This window comes from Sinocyclocheilus anshuiensis, unplaced genomic scaffold, assembly GCF_001515605.1.
Source record: "Sinocyclocheilus anshuiensis isolate Anshui unplaced genomic scaffold, SAMN03320099.WGS_v1.1 scaffold1021, whole genome shotgun sequence".
Classification (NCBI taxonomy): Eukaryota; Metazoa; Chordata; class Actinopteri; order Cypriniformes; family Cyprinidae; genus Sinocyclocheilus; species Sinocyclocheilus anshuiensis.
This window is the reverse complement of record NW_015554136.1, coordinates 207,529-221,355: the sequence shown is the minus strand read 5'-3', so window position 1 is coordinate 221,355 and position 13,827 is coordinate 207,529. Positions and strand designations below refer to the sequence as shown.

At 39.6% G+C, this 13,827-nt stretch overlaps 1 protein-coding gene across 3 annotated transcripts; it reads right to left on the bottom strand.

Moving 5' to 3' along the window:
• Positions 1–7: 7 nt before the first annotated feature.
• LOC107670392 (T-box transcription factor TBX3-like) lies at positions 8–13,133 on the bottom strand. Of its 3 annotated transcripts, none has more exons than XM_016462982.1 (8): positions 12,899–13,133; positions 6,075–7,297; positions 4,972–5,239; positions 4,495–4,641; positions 3,372–3,448; positions 2,957–3,114; positions 1,776–2,386; positions 8–542 (listed from the first exon to the last, which is right to left on the bottom strand). In XM_016462982.1, exons 2-8 carry the CDS (start codon positions 6,464–6,466, stop codon positions 147–149), a joined length of 2,049 nt encoding a protein of 682 aa, XP_016318468.1. In that variant the 5' UTR covers positions 6,467–7,297; positions 12,899–13,133; the 3' UTR covers positions 8–146. The 3 variants fall into 3 exon arrangements, with proteins under 3 accessions (XP_016318468.1, XP_016318466.1, XP_016318467.1); XM_016462980.1 differs by having other exon boundaries at positions 4,966–5,239; positions 12,899–13,131; XM_016462981.1 differs by lacking the exon at positions 12,899–13,133 and having other exon boundaries at positions 4,966–5,239; positions 6,075–7,358.
• Positions 13,134–13,827: the final 694 nt, after the last annotated feature.

Sequence of the window (13,827 nt, the reverse complement as noted above, 5' to 3'; positions counted from 1 at the left end):
GGTGGGGGAATCAAAGTTACTGTTTTAATGTAACAAAAGAACAACATACATTTACGTGTTTATTTGTTTTACCAAAGTGCATTTTGAGTCCAAACGTTTTCTCCGATGCAGGTCCGTAGTGTACAGGGGTTGCTCGTCGGTGATGTCTATGGAGACGCACTGCGCGCTCTGTCCGGTTTGGACTGGAGTCCGCTGACCAGGCGCTGGATGCTCTGCAGCTCGCTGCGGGAATCTGTCTCGGCGCAGGGTTTCGTTGACACTGATACCGAACCAGACGAGCGGCTGGTGACCTCAGAGTCCAGACTCGCCGTCACCCCGTCTCCCTTCAGATCCATGCCACTGCTCGCCACAGCCGTCGTAAGCAAAGTGCTGTCGGGGACGCTCGGTAAAGAGTAAGGGCTGTACCGTAACCGGGGCCGCACCGCGTTTAGAAACGGATGACGATGAACCGATGAAGAAGCGGCGGATGAAGCAGCTGCTGCGGCGGCCATGTACGTGTAGGGATACGGGAAGAGACCTCCAAAGGGAGACATAGCCAGACCCTACAGAGATAGATAGATAGATAGATAGATAGATATTTAACAAAATAAACAACTGAAACATTTGGCGTTGATCATACACGTTGTCCTCTGTAAAGTATGTAAACTGACTTTAGAATGACTTTTTACATGGCGACCAAAAGGGAATAGCCTATATAAAATGCTGTATTTTTCGTCAAAACCAGAGGTCAAAATTAATAATTCATTACATAATTGTCATTAAAAGAAAATCTGAATATGCACCTTTATTTAATCCTGCTCTTTCGTTCCCTTGCTCCTAATTTATATTTACACCTTTTCCCTTCACACACACACACACACACACACACACACACACACACACGCATTGTTTTTATTTCTCAGAAAGATGTCGTGGCCTATGTTAAGTATATATACTGTAAAATATGATAACGTGCAATTGTCACCTGAAAGATCCATTTCTGAATATCTGATTTAACCCACAAAAATGCTTTGTTAGTATACATTGTGTATTTAGCTTGATTCATTCATTGCAAACTTGACTTTGACTTGATTTAAAAAAAAAATTCAATAATTTACATGCTATCATTTTTGGTCACTTTTTTTTTTGCTTGCTCTCTCTCTCTCTCTCTCTCTCTCTCTCTCTATCTCTCTCTGTCTCTCTATATATATACTATAGTATTTATACATATAAAGAGTTCAGATGCAAAAGCCTCTAAGTGCCGTTTGAAATTTTCTTCTAAAATGAGCATTTTTCTCAGGCTCCTATGTGTAGATTCAGTACTTTCACTTTAATGACAATGAAAAGCAATAGCAATGAATTATTGTCATTGCTATTAAAGCGAAATAACTGAACATAAACATAGGTGTCTGTGAAAAATGCTCATTTTGGAAGAAATGTTCAAATTAATTGCTATATATATATATATATATATATAGCAATTAATTTGAAAAAGAGAAAGTTTTCTCTTTTTTACAAATTAATTGGGACATATCACTGTCTGCGCACATCCGTCAAGAGCAGCTTTATTGCTAATCTCCAGCAACAGTTGTCAGTTGTTCTATATTTGCTGACAATTTATGGACTGCGCAACAAAGACCATTAAACACTGCAAGATATGCCACACCTCATTGTTTTTCCCGAAGTCTCGAATGTAGCCACAAAAGCATACTTGAGATTGTTCATAAACAAGCTGCAGGTTAGGACTAAAGCATCTATGAGATGCTTTCACTGCTGATCATGATTAACAGGCTCACCTGCGAGGCCAGGACATGTTGCTGGAGGTGGAAGGGCAGCGGTGCTCCCGTCAGGCTCTGCGAGGGTGATGGCATGCTGCTCGTGTCCATCGAACTGACCCCTCCGGAGGAAACAGCTGCCAGTATGGGGCCCATCCCTGCGGCCATGTTTGAGAAAGCGCCTCCCATGCTGAACTGACCAGGGTGCAAGAGAAACGGATGGGCACCACCCAAGTGACTGAAAAACTGCTGCCCGGCCAAACCCGGCGGAAATCCGAAATTGTGCAAGTGGTTTTGATTTAAGTGCGCAGCGCCATCTGTTTGCACAGTCAATGGCATGTAATTTTCTTTGCTCAGTGTCCGGCAGTCGTCTGTTTTGGCCTGATCCGGGCTCTTGAGCTCCTCGCCGGACCGAGTGGTGCTCGAGATGAGCGTGATGGGACTCTGCCGCGAGTCCCGTATCTTTTCAGTTCTCCGCTGGACAGAGTCACTTTCCACAAACAGGCTTCTGCTTAAACTCGCATCGTGATCCTTGGAGTCCTCGGTCGTGGTGGAGATTTTGCTCGAGTCTGGCCCCTCTTTCACGTTTCCATCTTTGTCTTCGTCGCTATCTTCATCACTGTCGCAAAAATCTGCGAGAGTGCGAAACACCATTTGGATCTAGTTTATATTAGACACTTGGATGTGCCTTTTTATAAATGCAGACCGCAAGACACTACATGCATGGCGTTTAAAATCAGTAAAAGCACAGTTAGAGTTAATGCAAAATGCACGTGAAATAAATACTAATTTGGTGCCCTACAAATATAGTAACATACATGGCACATTTGGGGATTTTGCTACAACAGATTTTAATGTGTGGCATCTTGATTCGTCTTGATTCGACTCTCCAATTAGCATGCACTCTAAAAATGCTGGGTTGTTTTAACCCAACTTTGGGTCAAATATGGACTAACCCAACCGTTGGGTTAAATTTTTACATTACATTTTTAACCCAAAAGTTAATTTGGGTTAGTCCAAATTTGACCCAAAGTTGGGTTGAAATAACCCAGCATTTTTTTAGAGTGCAGTCTTTCACAAAATAATTTGCATTAGTATCCATGGAAATAATTGGGCGATTTCAATCGTATAAGAGAAAGCTTGATTTTGATCTGAAAGTAAATGTTTGTCAAATGCACACACGGCTTATCTGACTCTCGTACCTTTTAACGTATTCTGGCCAACAGTTGAGACCGCAGGAGACGAAGCCTGGCGAAAGCATTTGAAGGACGCTTGTTCGCCTGAGGAATCATCTGACGTCCCGTTTTCTTTTTTCTGCTGCTGCTCAAACGAACGCATCGATTGCAGAGCCAGCTGTTTTCTGTATGAAATAAAAGTCGGAGACGGAAAATTGAGAAAGCGTAAACCACCTTCTAATTGCATTAGAGTCAAATAAGTCTGTACAACACGTTCTTGAGTTTTTAGTTCATCTTACTTTTATTATGATTAGAATGAATCCATGTAAAATGCATGACAACCGAACGTGCTGCAATAATAACCATCAGTGTCCTGAACTTGAGAACGTTAAGGAATGCTATTGTAGCTACAGGGTAAAATAAGCAGTTCGTTCAGTCGTACCTTTTTTCGCGTCTCCCATTTCCAGTGTCACGAAATCCTTTTGCAAAAGGATTGTGATCAATTTTCAGTTGTGTTATCTGAAATGTAATAACATGGAAACAATATAACACGAATAAAGATAACTTGAATCAATTATTTGCAGCCTATTGAAACATATTCAAAATGCACTACAGCTGTATGACTCACTACGATTACGTTAGGATTTTATAGTTTAAAGGGCTGGCCTATATGCTTGTTCTGCATTACAATACCCACATTACGCCTGCAGTGACTTGTCTCAAACTCTGGTATTTGTAGGAAACACGGGGCATTTCCAGCTCATAAATATTGAGAACATTTTTATATCTACAACCTCTCAACATAAATTCAGTCTCCCCACCCTGACACCTCATATGCATTTAGTGCATTACCACTATTTTCCTGCAAGAGTCTTAAGGGTTATGTTATATTTCAGCAGTTTTCTAATAAATTAACTCACACACACACACACACAATTTTTGACTGGCTATAGAGAGAGAGAGCTGGTGCCTGTACTGTAACCAAGAGCTACACTTCAGAACCACCTGCTCTAACTAGAATGACATTCCAAAACAAGCTGGAAAACGATGCACAAGTTCAATATTTGCTTAGTGAAAAAAGAGACTGCATTTCACTAGCGGCAAAGTACATTAATGCCGGCCACAAAAAGAGAGAAAAGTTGATCAGTGTACGACACACACACACACGCACGCACTCACACACGCACACGCACACGCACACACTCACGCACACGCACACACACACAAAATGTTGGAGATCTTCTGATTTTTTGCCTCATATAAATAAATAAATAATACATGAGAGATAACCATGTGTGTGTCAAACCGGAGAAAGTGAAACGATGCGTGTTTGTTTTCTGTATTACTAGGCTTTGCAATATGATGTAGGCCTCACAGTGACACAGCTAGTAAGTATAATGTGGAAATGCACTGCATAATAATATGTTCTAGACAAAAGTACGGAGAGCACCAAACATTACTTCTCCTGTAATACCACGGTGTATGCTATTAAATGTTTAGCGCAAAGTATTAAGCGCGGCAGGTGAAGAGTTGAATCAGATTCAACACACAAACTTATAACCAACCTTGTCGTTCTGGTAGGCAGTGACAGCAATGAAATCTGTCTCAGGGAACACGTAGGTCCTGAACGTGCTGTATGGGAGTTTCAGTATGTCGTTGGCTCTCACAATGTGAAATCTTGGCTGGTATTTGTGCATGGAGTTTAGTATCGTCTGAAATATAAATACGATAGTATTTATAAATAGTATTTATAAAAAATACAGTAGACTTTCAGTAATATTTTAATAAACAGTAAAAAAATCGTACATATTTCTGCATGCTTTTTGCTCACTGACAAGTCGAAGCCTGCATTTTTTTTCCAGTATTTGTGTGCTCGTAGTTGAAATTAAATTCAAATTATAGCTCAGTACAGATACAAACTTGTTGGACAGTGCGAAGACATTTTGTAACGAAAATGCAAACACTGACCACACGTATTTAAACAACAACCTCTATAATAATAATAATAATAATAATAAAGTTTATACTTTTCTTACACTTACAAATCCATGCTTGTCGGAGATGTTATTTGTCAGTTTAAGTTTGTGAAAATTGACGACTTTAGACATCCATTGCTCGCCAGTGGCAGGACTGTCGGGGTGGATGTACATCCGTTTAGGCATTTCGGGGTCAGCCTTTCCTGCCACCATCCAGCGAGAGTTGTGAAATTTATACCTGCAGTCATCAGCCGCAACAATATCCATCAACAGAATATATTTGGCCTTTTTGTCCAAGCCCGTGCATCGGACTTTAAACGGAGGGAACATTCGCCTGCAGAGAAGATCAGAGATCAGAGACTGAAGATTGAGTGTTTACTATTGTCATTTTGCATTATTGACACACTATTTTCCTATTTAATACTGTAAAGCTGCTTTGACACAATCTGTATTGTTAAAAGCGCTATATAAATAAACGTGACTTGACTTGAGCGATAACATGCAAACAACAAGATGAATTTTGCTGTCTAGAGAAACATTAAATGCAAAGACCTGAAATGATTTTGTTGTGTGCAGACCAAGCTCTAGGCCCAATCATTAGCCCTAACTTGTGAAACACCCCCAAATCTAAACGCAGCGCAACAATAAAAAATGCTAAACTCTTTAACTTAACGTTACGGCAAAACTAAGTTACAAATCAAAACTTACCAAATGCAACTTTACAATAATTCAAGCCGCGTGTTTCACTGTTCAAAATCAGCTTCGGAGCAATATGAATTGTGCACTTGTCTATGCTACATCTATTTGTGATATTAATAGTTTGTATGCACTTTAATAAAAGGATAACTTAACTAATTTTATAACGATAAAAAACAACAACAACAACGATGAATTTCGATTCAAACATTTATAGGCCTAGTTAAACTTGGGTTATACGTTGTTAAAAAAAAAACAAAAAAAAAAAAACATATGCTCAGACAAAAACAGAATGAAAATAAAAAGCAAGGGGCCTGTCCAGCTATCTTGCCACATGTGCTCCTCTAAAGAAATCCGTGAGTCACTCAGATCAATAAATCAATCAGAACTCACGATAGCGACTATGATCTCGGACTGTGTTTCACTTCATTAAATTCGAAGCACAGCTGATTTATTGAATAATTCCAGTTTACCTTCCAGATTTAGTGATGACCATTTCTGTGCCGCGCTTGTGGAAAAGATCCCAGAGTTCCTTGGCTTCGAGGTGAACTTTTGGGTCGTCTTCCACCTCGTCCTCGGGCTCAAGCGTCTTCAGAGGCCGGAGATGCGCGGTGGCGGCGTGGTGTCCCAGCGAGGAGAAGTGAAGGCCGGCCTCTGCTGCGCCCATCAGCTGCTCCATTATTGGTTTGCCCAGCGCCCCAGGCAGAGACAGCGAGCCGTTAGGTGGCAGCGCCAGGGCCGGGAAGAAGGATGGCTGGTGACCCAGCATTGCGCTCATGGCAAATTCCGGACCCCGGTGAGGTAAAAACGGGTGATAAGCCATAATGGATCCTTGAATAACTGGATCTCTCATCGGAAAGCTCATTCAAGTCCAGCCAGCAGATGCGGTGTTCCTTAAATCGATGTGCAATCAGCTTAATATCTGCGCCGGAGAAGTCCTTCACCAAGTCCAGCGTCCCTGCCACGCGTGAGTCTCTTAATTGGTTCTCTAGCTGGATTCCAACAAAGTATCTAAAAGAGAAAGTGTGAAACGGCTATCTTCGCGGCTTGTCTTTTGGCGGTGCGCTATGAAATCGAGAAAATAAAAATAAAAGAATCGACCAAGTCACTGTGTGTCAGCTTGCGGATTCCTGTAAAATAGACATTCCGCTAATAATGAGATCGTCCCGAGTCCCGCCAAAGAGATGTGTTGAAATATTTCGATGCCTCGAAATAATTCCTCTGTCTTTACTTGTTGGAGGTATACACCTTCGCACGCTCACACACACACTTTCTCTCCCGCACACACATTTCAGCAGAGCGCGATATGCGGAGCACAGGGTGCAGCACAGAGATATTCCCAGTGCTTCTGAACTCCATAGGCTTCGGTGGTGTGGATGTGTTGCGTGTTTTGAGCAGCAGCCCGCTGTTGATTGGCTCTTTGACGCTTTTGGACCAATTGTGTCGCACTGTAGGCGTGGTTTTAACAGGTCGGGTGGAGGGGAAAGACTTCAGACTTATAAAAAGGTGTTGGAGAACACTGTTGCTGCCGCTGCCTCGCTCGCTGTTGTGTGAACATGCCAGCATCATTAGGACACGCATCTGTCGGTCTGCGGGACCCAGAGAAGCTGAACTTCCAGGTCTCCTGCGCACAGCGTCACTGTTGGCCTCTTTTCGCTCACAGAGGATCAGAGAGCGCTCTAGACGCGCGTTTAACCTGAGAAATTCAAAATCATTTTTGGTATTGGTTAAGAGATGCGAATGATTCATTTGGAGAGCTTGCAGTTCACCAGCATTAACGTTATGTAGGAAGTAAACTTTGTTCTAGTAAAGTGTTGCGCTGCTAATAACCGTATCTCAGTTGTACAGTTCTGCAGCTTTCATTTCTTCTTATTATTATTATTTACAAAACATTTTCAAAGCGTGGTTATCAAATTGGATGGATGCATATCTAACCATACAGTGCCGCGCGCATCCTTTTGGCAGTCAGCTAGATTTAATTAAAATGCACAGCAGTTTTAATATAATATCTATGGGGTTATCACTTTATATATTTATGAACCTTTTTCTTTCTGTTTACCCCCACTCACTTTCAAGATTTGCTTGAATGAGACTATACAAATATTTCCCTGATGTGAGTGTCACTATATTGTTTAAGACCGCAATAACATATTAAATAACTAAAGCATGCATAAAAGGAGCCATTTTTTAAATCACTGGCAAATACACGCGACCAGACTCGCCTTATTAGAAATATAAATGCATCTTTGGAGGGAAAATGTCATTAGATAAAATAAAAAAATCTGCATATTAAAAGAACAGGCTGTTGGTTTCACTCAATTATCAGTGGCTTGCTCAATTTTCTCTTTCGAAATGCCGCAGACAGGTCGCATGCTACATTGTTGTGGCGATAAGCGAACGCAGCTCAGTCCTGTTTGTCAGCAGCAGAACACTGGCGCCCCATACACAACACTGGACTCATTCACACGTAAACAACAGAGGGTCGTGGACAGACATCTGAGTTCAACAGTGCCTAAACACTGACTCAATTATCTAGTCAGCAGAGCAGAGAACCAGTTTGTAACATTTATCACCCTTCATCAAGTGGCCAAATACTACTGTCACTGCTCATGTGTTCTCAAAAGGAGACATATCAGTTCTGCGCAGGTTTAAATCGGGTCTAATAAACAATAGCGCAACAATAATCACGTTGCCTATTTTTTTGTGAATGCAAAGAGATTGCCTATGAATATTAAACGAAAGGCTGTGAGATAATTAGCTCTTTGGTCGCTATGCGCCCGTGTGCAGTTTTACAAAACGTATTTTAGCCTTGTGCAGTTAATGAAAATAACACTGTGGCATGCAGTCTGATGCCCCACTTCTTATTTATAGTAATCAGTATGATTAGGATTTTGAAATACGATTTTCTCTAGATATGTGAACGCGGTGTTGTGTGTGTGTGTGTGTGTGTGACCCATAAGCGTATTTCTCTGTTTTTGCCTGTGGGTTCATTAATTTTTAATATTCATCTCTAACTGATGCACAAGGGAGCGGGCCGAGTGTTACAGTGGTATGTTTGTTATTTTTAGTGGATACCAAGTTAATTAAAATGCAACCTCTGCAGATCGGTCAATGTACTATATACAGTAAATGTTATGTTTCTCAAGGATTAAAAGAAAAAAGACGCATGATAGAGCAATGAGAAGTGCTTTGACTGTGCCGCTCCTCCTTTCTTTTTAATCTAAAACAATAATAATGGAGCAAGTCGAACAGTCATTAATAGAATCCGCTAAAACATTTAACTTTACCCGTCGATGTTCAGTCCTGTCAGTATTTTCTACGAAACTGAACCCAATATTTCTGCAATTTGCGCAAACAGATATTTTGGGTTGCTTTCTTGATTTTATCTGTGAACAAATCCATTGTGGTTCTAAGACTTCATGATCAATCAGCAACAACAGATCATCATACTTGATGCAGTAGCTCCATAACAGTTTTAATGTAGTAGTTTTCATAATAGTAAATTTCCTAAATCTGGGAGGAATGTATTACAAGGCAGGCAAATCCTTTGCATTCTTCTGAGGTATTTAGCAGTTTTCCAATTGACAGGGATTTCACTTAGAAGTTTTTAATGACGCACAGAAGTATTTTGTGATGCAAGTCGATTGTGATGCAGTGCAACATATACTAAAAAATAAAGGGAAAGTGCTTTGCACCATTTTTGTCTATGCTAATTCATTTCTAATGGTCCTGTGTTGTGACAAATGATTTTTAAAATACAAATAGCCTCTCAATAAATATGAGTTAAAAATGCATAGTAATTATAAAGAATTAGCAAATGATGTTTAAAATGTGGAGTATACCATGTGTGACATGGCAACTTCCCAGAGGTATTTTATGTCACATAAAACCACATTTTTATTTCATAAATGCTACAGTAAATGTTGTTTTTTAAAGTCTTGTCCTTTAGAGCGTGTACACATATTTTCATCTGCATTCGGCTTCTTATATTTCGTTGCTGCTCTCCCTGCAAAATCCTTCATTATAGGCTAATTTGAAAAGAAAAACTACATTGCTGCTTTGTGGTCTCCCAATGGTTTCCATAATCCCTATATATAATCTTGTATATAGATAATTCTGGACTGTCCCAACTGCATCAAGAACATTAAATAATGGACAAGCTAAATATGAAATTCCAGAGTATACTGTGTGTGAAAGTCCTTTTACAGGAGACACATGATTGATGACACATGGGAACTATACTGCAATTATTACACGGATTAACTCATTTAAGAGCTGGTTCATCTAATCTGGTTATGTTCAGTGTAAATATTTTCTCCTGTAATGAAGCTTCTTGAGGCTGTCCTCCATAATCAGTGTAATCTGCTTTAGTGTGAAGTGTATGTTGTCTAGATGTTGCCACGTGTGTCCATTATAACTATCTGTCTGTCATTTAAAGAACCAATAAATCTGATAGAGCTGAAGATGAGCTGGTGCACAGGAGTCCATGCATTATTTTCTGCACCACTCGTTTCAATGCTGAGTGATTCTAAAATCTACCATACAATAATCTACCTGTTTTACTCATTTTTAGATGTTTTGCTCTCTCAAGAGTATAAAAATAGACTTTTCCCCGCCAAAAAAGTAGTATATATTTTAATATAATTATACTAACCCAGATATTTAAAAAAAAGTGCCTATTCTATTTATGTATATGTTCGTATCGATGTTTATATCAGAGATGCGTTAATGGATACGTGCCTCTTTTTTTGCTAATGTGCAGACAAATATTGTAATTTATTGTGGAATGTCACGTCATTAAAGAAAGCCTCTTTAGCTATGTTCAATTTCAAATGCACATCACGCTGAATATAGGCTGTGAAGCGTGTTAAGAAATATCCAGCCCTCACTTTATGTTAAAGGGCTTGAATGTTTATCTGTTTTCCGTATGGCTGACGTAAAGTGACTTGAAAACGAAAGGAAGTCGATGCGGTTTTGAGCTTTCATGTATTAAAGTTCCCACAGCTGTTTTGCATGAAGAGGGGGAGTGTTTCAGAGTCTAGCGAACCTGATTGGAGCAGAAAGCACCAAATAAGATGGAAGTGAGCTAAAGAAATAGCTTCACTCGTCTAAACGTGCAATAATGACTTCTAGTTTTTTATTGACACATTAAAAGGGGATAGAGAGTGTTTTCATTTATTTGACAACTATATGCAAAACACACAAAACCGTGTATTAGTTTTTCAACGCGGTATCCAAACCACACAAAGGTCAACCTGAAAACCTAATCGTTTCCTCGCGAGAGATTTCAAATTCAAAGGTGTTGAACTTAGGCCAAAATCTTCAAACGTTTCGCTATCACAGCGTGAAAAAAGGCTCATAAAAAGTTTTAGCAAATTGATGGAGTTGGGAGTGCAGCTTCATGCTTATTATTATTTTTAAGGCAAATTGTATTTGTACGAAATTGCCTTTTTGTAAAATAGTTGCACGCATGTGGCATTTTAGAGATCTATTCATTTAGGTACTGGTAGCTTAGGGGAGGCATATAGCGAGGCACTTACATTATTCATAGATGATGTGGTTCAAGGTCTAAGCGCTGGTCTTGAAGGCCTACAGTGCAGTCATGCAATATGTAAATGCTATACAACTGTCTGGAGCAATTTTTAACGTGACAGTGTAAGAACACGATGATGCTTAAGAGATGGAAGAGAAAGTGGGAAGCGATTATTTAGCACACGCTCACTCAATTTCTACGTTGAGAAAAAAAAACTATTTTCTTTTCAAAATACTGTCAGCATTGATCATATTATATCTCTATTGAAATTAGATGCTCATACTATTCACAGAAGACCTACATAACACCTTGTTGTCTGCCATGTAAATTTAGACCTGCGAAGTATTTTAATATGCTATTATTTTAACCGCATTGTATTACTGGCTTTGCAACGCATTCAATCGTTTTTTGAAGTGTGCCTTTTTCTCTAATATAATTTTTGGAAGCAAATCCGAATTTACCACACTTTTAGTTCTAGATAACCAAACGTACATAAATACACAAACAAATAACCTAGTATCTAAGTATTTAGTAGCTTCGAAATACCTTTCAGCATGCATCTTTATGTAGGTTCACATATACCACACAAAATAATCGTGTTTGACTCTCCAATCAAAACAAACAAACTCATACTTCCTCTGATTTCAGCACGTCCATCCCATTCAAACTCCCAACGCGCTGTTCAACAAACCAATTAAAAACCCGATTAGGAAACATTCTGGTTTTCAGGCCGCGGCAGGGAAGAGCCCATAACCTCAGCACCGGGTCATGAACTAATTAATATAAGATCCACGGCCCACAAATAAGCTGCAGAGCTGCACAAATGTCCCTGGCGACCGACTGTGGCCTATGGACCTTTGACATACATAGAAAATGAATTGGTCGCTGTATAAACGAGGAAGGTGGGATTGCAGTTAATTAGTGGCGATTGGATACGGGTGGACATTTTATGATTTGTCCCCAGTCCCCAGTTTGTTGTTGGAGATCAGCTTTTGTGTGTGTTAAATGAGAAGTGAGTATCGCTGTGCCTGTGTACAGTGTGGTTTTGTGAACTGGCGACAGCTCCAGTCCATGGGAAAAAGGTAATCACAGGACCTCATTATCTCAGTTTTCTCGCCATCTTTAGGGAGCAAGCCCTAATCAAGCATGACACCAACGCTCTCTCTCTCTCTCTCACACACACACACACACACACACACACACACACACACACACACACAAACACACCCCTCCATTAACAGTGAATAGAAATTAATAAATGAGGGAAGTGTTTGCGGCATTCTGTTTAGAGTCCATAAAGACGAAAGAGAAGCAGTTAACAGCGTCATTGTGCAATCCAGTATAACTTCTGAAATACATTAAGGATGCTGGTAATGGTTTGCTGTATAGTCGTAAACTACCAGTTGGTGCTAAAAGTCAACGCAAATGTTAAAAAATGGAAAAAAGTTGATTTAAACTTGCGCCAAAAATCAAGAATCGAATTATTTTTAAATGATACAATGAACACGCATTTTTTAAATTAATAAATACATTTATTGATACAAACTAGTCCAACAGAGTCGAATTTCACAAATAATTTAATATATGATCGTCACAGCAGAACTTCTAATTTTATTATAACGGGTAGACAGCAGTCTAGATATTGCATCAGCATACAAGTAACAAATGTGACCAATATTTTAATGATCCATTTCAGATCCATTCCCTACCCTGCAGATATGACTCCTGCAATCAAAAAGCAAAGATTGTCAAAGAGATTTACACCTGTCTCGTTGCCCGAACAGACAGCCCTCAGCCCATAGATTAGACTGCTGGAGCCAGGTTGTCTGGAACCCGTGAGCTACTTCACCCTAAATCCGGATTAAACATGATAAAATGATCAGCTCGTACATGCACGATGAAGCGAACCTCAATGAACGCAGACCAAACAACGAAAGTAAAGCCAATTTGTAAAGCGCCAACATTGTTCCATATACTTGCCGGTCCTGCGCGTCTCTGCTCTCGTAGGAAAGTGTTTTATGTCATGAGATTATGAGACTCCAGTCCGATGCGGGTCACTGGACCCAAGACACCCCCGGTTAGAGGGAGTAATTTCTCAACAAGCCTTTTAAATTGGCAGGCGAAGGCGTATTATGACAGACTTCCCTATTTTCCAAGCAGACTATACTAGCCCATGTTTCATTATGTCGAAGGAAACATCTATGACTGCAGCCAACAATGAGATAATAACCTGACCGAGTCTTTGATAATGTCGATTAATAGACTAGCATGCTTTATTTTAATCCCAGCTGGAGGTTTTACGGCAAAAAGTTTTCGATGATGCCAGACAAGAAAGATGACAATTTGCACGGAACATGTGAATAGGATGAATTAATGCATTAGATGTATAGGCTACACGTGTCCTAGTTTTTGTTATGTTTTAGTTTTTTTTTTAAATATATTTAACTGTTAATATGGTTTAAATGTGGATACATTATATATGTTTTAGGTGAAACGTACAGCCACGTAGAATGTTCTTCGGTTCTAATCGACAGAAAATGTGTTCAAATTAAAACACAAAAAACAATTAACATGATTAAAAAGGACTGATTAATTGTCCTGTGCATTTAATCCCGAATCCTGTATCAAAAATATCACTTTTAAATATTTTCATTTATTTCTAAAAAAGTGTATGCACTTTTATAAGATACAGT

What these genes read in the sequence shown, in the direction of transcription:
- LOC107670392 (XM_016462980.1), bottom strand. Translation starts at nt 6,466, where the DNA reads ATGAGCTTTCCGATGAGAGATCCAGTTATTCAAGGATCCATTATGGCT. An exon ending in CTGCCTACCAGAACGACAAG is followed by an intron (nt 3,449 to 4,494) that starts GTTGGTTATAAG and finishes ATTACATTTCAG; the next exon opens with ATAACACAACTGAAAATTGA. An exon ending in AATGGGAGACGCGAAAAAAG is followed by an intron (nt 3,115 to 3,371) that starts GTACGACTGAAC and finishes TATTTCATACAG; the next exon opens with AAAACAGCTGGCTCTGCAAT.